The sequence below is a fragment of the Aphis gossypii genome, chromosome X (assembly GCF_020184175.1).
Source record: "Aphis gossypii isolate Hap1 chromosome X, ASM2018417v2, whole genome shotgun sequence".
Lineage (NCBI taxonomy): Eukaryota > Metazoa > Arthropoda > Insecta > Hemiptera > Aphididae > Aphis > Aphis gossypii.
Window position 1 is genome coordinate 7,600,481 of NC_065533.1, and position 11,433 is coordinate 7,611,913.

The 11,433-nt window shown below is 27.1% G+C and overlaps 2 protein-coding genes across 3 annotated transcripts; one reads left to right on the top strand and one right to left on the bottom strand.

Annotated features, from left to right (window-relative positions):
- Positions 1–3,833: 3,833 nt before the first annotated feature.
- Positions 3,834–6,004, bottom strand: LOC114129482 (uncharacterized). The gene is made up of 2 exons (XM_027994231.2): positions 5,661–6,004; positions 3,834–4,575 (listed from the first exon to the last, which is right to left on the bottom strand). The coding sequence occupies exons 1-2, from the start codon at positions 5,770–5,772 to the stop codon at positions 4,265–4,267; spliced, it is 423 nt and encodes a 140-aa protein (XP_027850032.1). The 5' UTR covers positions 5,773–6,004; the 3' UTR covers positions 3,834–4,264.
- A 448-nt stretch (positions 6,005–6,452) lies between these two features.
- Positions 6,453–8,102, top strand: LOC114129448 (inhibitor of growth protein 5-like). 2 transcript variants are annotated; one of them, XM_027994191.2, is made up of 6 exons: positions 6,453–6,721; positions 6,784–7,022; positions 7,085–7,193; positions 7,257–7,358; positions 7,427–7,677; positions 7,809–8,102. In XM_027994191.2, the coding sequence occupies exons 1-6, from the start codon at positions 6,685–6,687 to the stop codon at positions 7,908–7,910; spliced, it is 840 nt and encodes a 279-aa protein (XP_027849992.1). In that variant the 5' UTR covers positions 6,453–6,684; the 3' UTR covers positions 7,911–8,102. The 2 variants fall into 2 exon arrangements, with proteins under 2 accessions (XP_027849992.1, XP_027849986.1); XM_027994185.2 differs by having other exon boundaries at positions 6,463–6,721; positions 7,254–7,358.
- Positions 8,103–11,433: the final 3,331 nt, after the last annotated feature.

The window sequence follows — 11,433 nt, forward strand, 5'->3', positions numbered from 1 at the left end:
TTATAATGGTTATTAAAATAAAACAGTAATTAATATATTTTGTTAAAGATTTTATTTAATATTAAATATTTTATGTAATACAAATATTAATACATAGGTATCATTTTGTCATAATAATAGCAAAACATGATAACATTGAAATGGATTGTGTCATTGGCCTTTTTAATTTTTGTAGTTTTCGTAAGCAGAATTTAGACTTTGGTATATGTTGTTTATTGTAGGTAAAATAAGCTTGTTTAGTTTTATACAAGGCTGGGCAAGTTAATGATTTTTTTTAACTCATTTAAGTTAAGTTAATATGCATCAATAAGAAAAAGTTAAAAGTTAAAAGTTAATAAAATTTTTGGTTAACTCAGTCAAGTTAAAAGTTTATACATATATTTTTTTAACTTTTTAATAAGTTAAAAGTTTAAAAAAAGTTATTTTTTTTATATGTTAGCGTACTCTATTTCTTATATAGGATGTATTTTATTAGTTTTATATTTCTAGAAAAAAAAAACAAGTCATCTAAATAAAAATTAATAGGTACCTAAAAGCTGAAAATAATTAAATTACATTAGCTAAGTCTTTCATACAGATATTATTCGTGTGTTGTGTGTGTTTGTAATTAAGTATTATTGAACTTTTAATAAATAATCACAAAATATTTTATTAAATTGATACAAGGTATTAAATCATAAAAATCAGTTTAGTAGTTTAGTTACTATTTATTTATATTGTATGTTGTATTGTATTCAGCGTACTAAAATAAATATTTTAATAAAAAATTATTCCTCCTTTTAGATAAAGTCAAATCAAATTAAAATTTCACTTTTAGTTTTACATAAAAATTTGTTTGTGATTGATAAAATATCTTTCAAAATAATAATATATATTTAATAAAATATAAAATAATAATAATTTAAAAAGTTATTTAAGTTCATTGAACTTTAAGAAGAGAGTCATTTCAAAATTTTTACCTGCTATTGATGATCTCCTTTTTTCAAACAACTGTCCCCCAGCACTGAATAAGCGTTCTGCATGCGCAGATGATGAAACCGCAGTATTTAACTCAAAGAAAGGTTTTTTGAGAATTTGTAGCAAATCATTGACATTCTTTAAATTATTATTAGTAAAATAATCATTTATGATAGTTTGTATTATTATGTATTAATTATTAGCACAAATTAAATATATATATATATACCGGGTTTCAAAATTGAGTTATTTATTAACAAATCAAAATTAGACATTTTTATTGTTGTCGCTATTTTATGAACATAGATTATTTTGTTTTTTAAAAAAATCTCAATTTAAATGGATAGATTGTGCATAAAAGTATTTGATCAATTAACAAAATTAAATTTTGAATCTACTGGTTATAGTTTCAAAATGATCAATGAATGAAAACTAAATTTTTTATAAAGAATATATTTTTTGTCATTTCAGACTGTGTTTATTTGTTTTATTTAATATACCTAGATGTTTTATACTATTTTTCTAATACTAAATCCTATTTTAAAAACATTAAACTTCATGTGCAGTTACCTTTTTTTACATTATAAAATAGACTATCATTGATTATAATTGATTCAGGATTATAATATTGTACATATATCAACATATATTATATATTATACTGACTTTCCTAAAATTAAAATAAATATTGATCAAAAACAAAATAGTTAATAATTCTGTGCTTCTGTCTTTGTATTTACTCGCTGTTTCACGTTTTTTAATAATTTTTTTTATAAGCGTTGGACACCGTGTTATACTATTAACTTTCGTACACTTTAAAATGCACAACATTGCGATTTATTTACCGTAAAACGCCTTCATTTCAGTGATTTCAACAAACACCGTAGCAAATACACGAAACGCACAAAACTAGAGTATAATATTATAATTAGATACTTATAAAATATTAATAGTTAATTTTATTACTAATATATAATATACATTTTTATCTAATTATATGACATTTTATTAAATTACAAAAGTTAATATTAGAATTTTAAATATTCATTAAGAATGGGTTGGGTTAATAATACACTTTCACATGAATACAAAAATGTTGAGTAGTTAAGGGAGAGGGGGGGGGGCACAATGAGACACTAAATTTTCAAATGGACATATCTCATTCAGTTTTAATTATATAAAAACAGTTCTTGTTTTGTTTTGTTCCTAAACTAATGTACATTTCAGTATAGTGTTGTTTTCTATGTAATTTTTTAAATTTGTTTTTTTATAATCATTTTTAAAAAAAATTCAACATGTCTCAATGTACCCCAGTGATGGGGTACAGTGAGACTTGGAGTGGGCTACACTGAGACAATAACTTATTAAATAGAAAAAAAAGATGTGATTCAAAAAAATGATAGTTTAAAACCTCTTTTTATAATATTATTATATTTTCAGTCTTGAAAATTGTGTAAATATATTTTAAATAAGTAAACAAAACATAATATCATATGATAAATAAAAACTGTATTATGTAATATTAAAATGTTTGTTACATTATAAATAAATACAAAAACAACTGTGTCTCATTGTGCCCCGTCTTATAGTGCCCCACACATCCATTTTAAGTTTAATATTTAAAAAAAGAACATTGACGCAAAGTTTTATAAATGTTATAAATCTCAAAATATGTCTTTCTATTCTAATTAATATAATATAATAAATATATACCTTTAAATTAAATTACGTGACACCAAAAAAAAAAAACCGTCGTCTAAATTTTTTCGTTTTGATAACTAAATTGTGGGAAATGTTAATAAACATGATACGGGTTATCAGAATCAAACAATAACAGAATAGTTACTTTGTATTCAACATTACGTATCGTTGCATATCGGTATGAACCACTAGATTCTATTCCTCTGTTATCTATTTAGCTTGTTTCACTGTGCCCCGTGTCTCATTGTGCTCCCCTATGACTATGCCCTATGAAAACATAGCTTTAAACAGTTTAATAACTGACAAACTGCATCAAATAAATTATTATTATTATTATTATTATTATATTAAGTAGGTGTATTATGTTGCGAAGTTGATTAAGTGGCTGTATACAATTGAAATTTATATTATACTACGCATAACGAAAACGTCATAAATATTATTACTTAGAGTATACAAAAGAATAGGTGACTGCAGTTTGAAATGCGACGCCGATTGTTAGTAGGTACGACCCGTTGTCCACTTTGGCCGGGTATGCACTATGCAGTATTGTTTGAAATGGACGTTCAACTCATTCGAATCACAGATTGTATTGTTTGCATATGTTTGACATTTTTGGTTTTTAGTTAAACTATAGAGTCGTATAGCCATGTTAAAATGTGTTTATAGGTCTTGATACGATACGTGCAGCGCGAGGTATTGGTGAAAACCGCTGTTATTATGTGTTAAATAATTATACAATAATATTATACAATTTAATTTTAATCACGTTAATAAAACACTTAACGTTGATCTCACACATATGAAATTATTACTATAGGGTACACACGCACTATGCGGCTACCCGTAATGTGGCCAGCCATCAGATAGACTACACTTTACAGTTGATTTTACTAAAAGTTGTAATGCAGCAAGCAGTTTACCTGACTAGTGTATAGTTGAATCTGCGGATGTAAAATGAAATTAAAATACAGTAGAACTTCGATTATCCAAACACTCTAATATTAGAAGATTATTTTGTTTCAATTCATGTACCCTAACATAAATATGTAAAATATTATAAATATCATGACACGCATGGCCAGTCACAGTTTATTATTAGTACATAATACATACATGTATATAATTTAATTAAAAAAACAAATAATAATATTTATGAACAATAAAAGAGTCTATTGTATTTAATAATATTCTTTATTAATAGTATAAATAATATTTTTTTTAAATTTCTATTATCAAAACTTTTGCCTACAGCCTACAAGCACACAATTCCAAAAAAGTATTAAGACTGAAGAAAAGTTACGATTGCACTATGGTAAAAAGAAAATTATCTATTAAAATTTTTAATTTAATGTTTTAATGTTTTCTCTTACTATTAGTTACTATCACTTAAGCTAAAATGTTAACTTAACTTATCTATCGCACTTAACAAGCCAAAATATGTACTATTATTTCTAATATCTCTAGGTACAGATAATGCAAGCTAGGAATATCTTACTATAAAATAAATAATAATAAAAAAAAAATGCTATAATATTTTAATATTCATAATTAGAAAAGAAAATACACATATCATTATTAAACGTTAATAGAACTATCATTATTATTAAAATAACAATACTTCTTGTTTAATACAACTCATAAGGTCTGTAAAATAACCTTTATCTTTATGAGACTCATATTTTGTCGGTTGAGCTTCTTGAATGTACTTTAAAAATTGCAATTTAATTTGCTTGCGCTCACGTTTTGGTATCTTTTTAAATTCTCTTTGCAGTTCAACAAAAAAACGATTATCTTTTATTTCTTCAATTTCTTTCTGTATAGATGCGTCATCTGTTACGATAGGAACAATTTCAGTCTCGTCGGCCTTTCCAAAGTAATCACGTATTTTACTCCATATTATTCGAAAATTCATGCCTGAAAAAATAATTATTTTAAACATTTGGCAACAGGTAGCTCATTTGCAGAACTACATTTTGTCTTTCGGATTGGAATTAGTACTATCGCAGAAATTGTCTGATAAGTATGTATTGCAATATGGTATTTTTAAAAAGAAATATGTTTACCTGAACCAAATAGAGAAATGTGGTATCAAATTACAAATGATTTTTTTTAAGAGAGCGAATCACCCTCACTGTATAGGTGCATGCGATGGTAAATATATTAGAATTAAAGCAACAGCCAATAGTGGATCAATGTGCTATAATCACAAAGATTTTTTCTCACTAGTTTAGATTGAAATTTATGAAACTATAAATTTGTACTATTAGACATTGGAGAGAAATGGAAATTTGGAGACTTGGGAATTTTAAAAATTCTAATTTTTATAAAAAAATTCAGCAGAATTGTCTGAATATTCTCGATTCATCACCTATTTAGCAAAATAGTAGCCCTTGTTTATCACTCGTTTTTGTTGGAGATAAAGTGTTCGCTTTAAGCATACCTATGATAAGTCTATATGCAAGAAAGGAGTTAAATGTTTTTAAAAAAAATATAAGTATAATTATAGGTATTGCATGATTAGGCGTTTTGCAAAATCCACATTTGGAATATTTGCTAATAAACGGCACATTTTCCAAAGATCTTTTAATGTGAATATTGATTTAGTTATTGATGTGATCAAATCAGCTTGTTTTGCACAATTTTTTGAGAGACAGAGATGGTGTTTCTTTAGAAGACACTTTAAACAACCTATTAGCCGAAAACATTGCAGCAGATGATGCATGAAGAAATAACAGAACTGCATTGAGATACCGTGAATTATTTGCAGAATATTTTATGACCAAAGGAAGAATAGACTGGGAAGATAATTATATTTAAAAAATAGTTTTATCAAATTAATTAATAAACACTAATAAAGTAAATTTATAAATTATCAAATTATTAAACATTATTAAGTATTAACTATTTAACGTAAAGTATTAATTAAATTATGTTTAAAATGAATTAGAAGGGAAATTTTAATCATCAAATATTCTATAATAAAGTAATTAAATACTAACTGGGTTTTTTCTCTTTTTCAGCAATATCAATTTTGGGCACGGCTTCCAAATTGGATTCGATGCTCTTCGCGTTGGAACGCGATTTAGTCGGTATAGATTTACGATTGTTCATTTCGGCAATTGAATTCTTGATGGACTTGCTATATCCAACTTCAGAGACTTAATATTTTATCAAAATTTTGTTTGTTAACAGTGACAACGACGGACACGAAGAGCACCGAAACTAAAACTAATCAGTAATCGTCAATCGATTGTACAATACGCCCCGCGCGTACGCGTATTCGTATCGTGCGGTCAGCTGTCGCAGCGGCAGCAACGACCCAAGCGACCGGTACGGTTTGCAGGCAGCCCAAAGAGTTGTAGCCGCAGCGCAAGGTTTATAGCTGATAATACTATTATTATTACTATTAGTATTATCTATAAACTTTGGCCGCAGCGTACTACGAAAATAAATATGAATACAATTTTTGGAACAGAAATATTATACGTATAGTATAATCATATCACTTGCGGTCATTGACCGATAAATGGCCATTTTCCGCATAGAGCGTGTGTAACCTACGATTTAGAATATCCAAAATGTCCAATTAACACCATATTAAGAAACAGTGCTTTATAACAAACTGTAAATACATTAATTGTTTACTACTGTTTAATTGTTGATTAATAATAATTTAATTCGTGTTTGATTGTCATAATTATTTTTCAAATTTGACGTTTTGACTATTTTAAATAATTATATAATAATATGCAAGATTTTAATTTTTAATATAGGTATTATAGGAAGTTTATTATTCTAAGGTTGAGGTTGGTGGGACCGATCTCCCGGTTTTTGATTTTGGTGATATCTCACTGTTATCAAAATTACCTTTCTATACCACGCACAATACTATGGTTCATTTCGTATTTTCGTGCTACTAAAAGTCGATTAAACACAACAATTCCTCTTTGTCGTTGCGTTTACAGTTTTGTTAAACTTATTTATTTTTTTTTATATAAACCTTAAAATAACAATAATTGAATTATGGCTTCTGCGCATTACTTGGAACACTATTTGGACAGTAAGTTTTCTTTCGATTATTTCCATTTCCACAAAGTTATTACTAACAGAGTTATATTTCAGGTTTAGAGAGTCTTCCTGTTGAGTTGCAGCGTAATTTCACTCTGATGCGAGATCTCGACTCGAGAACTCAAACATTGATGTGCAACATTGACAAACTGGCAGATGATTATTTGTCAAATGTCAAAGGGTACGCACCAGATAAAAAATCTGAAGCCTTAACCAGCATACAACGTCAATTTAACAAAGCAAAAGAATATGGTGATGATAAAGTGCAATTGGCTATACAAACTTATGAATTGGTATATTGATTATAAGTTATTCACGTTGCCTTAAAATAATTCTACTCCATTGTACCATACAGGTAGATAAACACATAAGGAAACTAGATTCAGATTTAGCACGTTTCGAAGCTGAAATTCAAGACAAATCCATCGGTGCTACCAGAAATATAGAGGGAAATTCACAAAAACGTTGGTGTTCTGTAATATATTGTATTATGGTGGCTATTTTTTTATGTGTATTGATTTCAGAAGGATGCAAAAAAACTAAAGACAAAGATACAAGAAAGAAAAATCTAACGAGTGAAGAAGAATTAGCTTCTAATAATACGGTTAAAAAGAAACAACTGAAAAAAGGTTTGTGTACAGTATAATTTTAATTGTTTTTTTTTTTTTTTTGTATTATATTTACCAACATTTTTCAGGAGTTGTAAAAACAACAAGTGCAGCACCTAGTAAAGCTCGTTTTATCAATGTTGTCACTAAATCAATAAATCCTGCAAACATCGTCACAAGTGTTACACTAGAAAATAGTTCCCTTACTGGTGCATTAGTTGATGCTGGATCTTCACATTCTACTGAAGTATTAGACATGCCCGTCGATCCAAATGAACCCACATATTGTTTATGTAACCAAGTCTCTTATGGTGAAATGATTGGCTGTGATAACCCAGATGTAAGAATATTAATTTGAATTTATTACATTAAAACCTTTAAAAGATTAATAGTGTGTATACATTTTGATTGTAATTATTGTTTTTTATCATTTTTTTTTTTTTTTTTAATTGTGTGCTTTTATTATTTTAGTGTCCAATTGAATGGTTCCACTTTGCATGCGTCAAATTAACTACCAAGCCTAAAGGAAAATGGTTCTGTCCTAAATGTATAGCAGACAAAAAAAAAAAATAACATGTATGAATTTTTATTTTTATTTCAAATACTACATATTATATTATAATAGAGTAAAATGTTTTGTTAATATTTGTTTATGATGTAAAAACAAAATATGATTAAAATTAATAAAATATGTAATATTGTCATGAACTGAATGTAAAATGGTCATAAAAATGTAATTTCTAAATTAAATTTGTTTGTATATTATTTTGTATAAAACTGAAAACAAAATACATTTCCAAATGTATTAGATTCGAGGTATCACTTAGGGAGGAGTGCAGAGTATGCTTTGGCTCCCCTATTTTTTTTTTATGTCTATTGGTGTGGATTAAAATTTACAATGTGCCGACGGCGTACAGGCAATGGCTTATGACCCTGTGCATAACAATTACTTTTTATTGATTATTATACAATATTAATTGCTATAAATGCTATATAATGCTTAGGTATAATATATTATTATGTATTTAGGTGGTAATAAATTATAATGTAAATTATTTATTATTTGAAGATTTTTATTAGATTATAGCATGTACAATGGGTGATCATTGATTAATGCTATTTTCAACTTTCCAGATTTTTTTCTGTTAGGTCATTGATTAAATATACATATATAATATATTGTATATTTAATCAATGGTTAGGTATAAATGAGTTATAATACAATAAAGTAGGTATATATAAATATGATATATTATATATTTATTATAATAGGTACATATTTCCATATCGGTGTAAACACTATGCAGGTATGCCATTTATTGTCATTTACGCTTATAAATCAGAATAATTTTATGATTTCGTCAGGGACTACAGTTACACGTATAAACAATAATACTATTATCTATTGTCAGTATTATCTAACTACATCTGTCGACTGATTACCGGAAAATACATTGATAAAATAGCTCGAAATTAAATTGTACCTATAAGCTTATTGATTCTGATTGAAGTTTTAGCTTGTTAACGTAGGTAATTACGTAAAGACGTAAAGTGTTGTTAATTAGTTATCGACTAATTAATTATTTTAGATTCTGAACGGTGTTGAATATATAGATTTTACAATGACTTTTTTTTAAAAATAGGGAAAAACAAAAAAAAAACGAATTTTTACGCAAAACCAGTAGGTACACAAAAATATCGATTTTTTATATTGCTGTAACTAAAAACTTATCACTGTAAATACATGCATTTTTCACCACACATATATATAATAGCACTATCTATACACGGTTAAATTTTCAAAATATTCTGGTATTTTTTGAGCTATTTAAAATCTTATAGACAACTACTGATATTTTCGATTTTTCAAATTATTTTAGATTCTAAACGGAGTGATAAATGTATTGATTTTACAATGATATTATGTGTGTTATTATTATTTTTTTTTTTTTTGTGTGTACAACATAACTAGTCGAAATAATGCTTTAATTTCAAACTTCGGAGTTGGATTCCGATGGCAAAATTATTATCCTTGGTGCATTATAGAGGTAAAAAGTAAACATTTTCTAACAGTTTTCAAAAAAATCGAGAAAAAAAAAAAAATGACGGAAAAACGGGAATTTTTACGTAAAACCAGTTTTCGACCAAATTGATTATTTTATATGGTTGTAATTCAAAAACTAATCACTGTAAATATTTGAAACTTTCATCAAATAATTATGTTTGTGTTATCTATATACAGTTCAATTTTCAAAAAATTCTGGTATTTTTTGAGTTATTTATGGACTGAACCATATAGACCACTGAAATTTTCGATTGTTATGGGAATTTTTTTTTTAAAGAGTCGATAAAAAATTTTGGATAACCAAAAAAACTTGAAAATCTAATACAAAGTTCCTTATGAGTTGTTCTTATTGTAGTTAAAAAAATCTAAAAATCGTTGGTCACATTTTTTTTATAAGCGTTTATAGTTCAAATTTTTACGAAATCTGTCGAAATTGAGAAAATTTGAAGTAAATTTGAAGTTGAAAAATCATGAAATTTTTAGTATTTATAACTAAGGATTAAAAATACAAAACTAAGTTTTCCATAAGTTTTACTTCAAATAGCTATAGAGAAAACTCAAAGCATCATTGTAGAAAAAATTGTAAGTGCGTTTGAATTTGAATTTTTTATGAAATAGCGTAATGATAACAATATCCTCAAACGATTTAAAATATTTATTATTATTCAAAAAGTATAAGTCGTAGATACTTGAAAATTTCACCAGTTATTTAGATTGGTATTTTCTTAACATGATTTAATTTTCAAAATAGTTTTACTGTTTTTAAGCTATTTATAGACAACTGAAATTTTCAATTTTTCTGAAAAATTTTTTTGAAATGTCGATAAAATATTTTTGGCCGAGTCAAAATACTTGAAAATTTAATACAAAGTTTCTCATAGGTTATTATTATAGTAATAAAAAAATTATCAGACTACATAACTACAATTTTTTTTTATTAGTATTTGAAGTTCAAATATTGACAATAATTCGTCAAAATCATGAATACTTGCAAATTATTTTGTAGGTATAATTCATAGTAGTTTGCGAAAGTTTCATAATAATTATTCAAATTATTTATTATATGTAATAGAATTTCCCCCGTTTAGTCAACGCCACTTTTCCGACTTCCTGTCTCACACACTTTTACTTTTCTTCGTTTCTATCATCCACCTCTTCATATTCATTCTCTCTCTCTTTCTACATACCGTGCGATTTGTCAAAATCCTATTCCGTACACATCCTAAACTCCCTCTAAATTTAGTCACGCGCTGAGTTATTCAAAAACAAGCATAATATTAATTAAGTATTAATTACAACAAGACCGTCTAATGGCAGCCGGTAAAATTTGAAGACGAAGAAGTGAGCGTGGTTCGCAAAACTTTTGAAATTATTATGCAAATTATTATCTTATTTAATTGAGTTTCCTCACCTTTATTTAGTTGGTTTTTCGGTCTATCTCTCTCCCTGTGTTTTATTATTTACTTTCACTTATCGTCTTATCCTTTAAACTTCTCTTCGTTTCTGTTACTCTCCCTCTTTTTCACTCACTTTCATTCTACACGCCCCGATTCGTATCGTCAAAGTTCACGGCGACGGCGCAAAACAAAAAGTTGGCAAAGCATAGGTTTATATTTTCGTCAATTTCACCGCGTTAGTGAATTTCACGCAAAGTCGTCGTTTTATTATATTTATTTATTATAAATAGTTCAATGAAAGCAACGAATTCGTAATTACCTTATAACTTAAACCGGGCGTGCATGTTTTTTGAACACGAAAATAATAATATTAGGTACCTATACGTGCGCGTGTGCCGATACACCACCATAAAATAAATTACTCGTTATTCAAAATTCAACCCAGGGCTCACTGGGTAGACTATATATAGTAAATATTATTCTCCGCCTCGGGTCTCAGACTTGATCAAAAAGTTTGAATTCGTTCATTCGTTACAGCTCCGAGCATACACGAATAATACACGAATAATACAAATAATGAAATAAAAGGTTATAGTTGTGCACTGACGATCAATAATTAAAAGTTAACTCAATA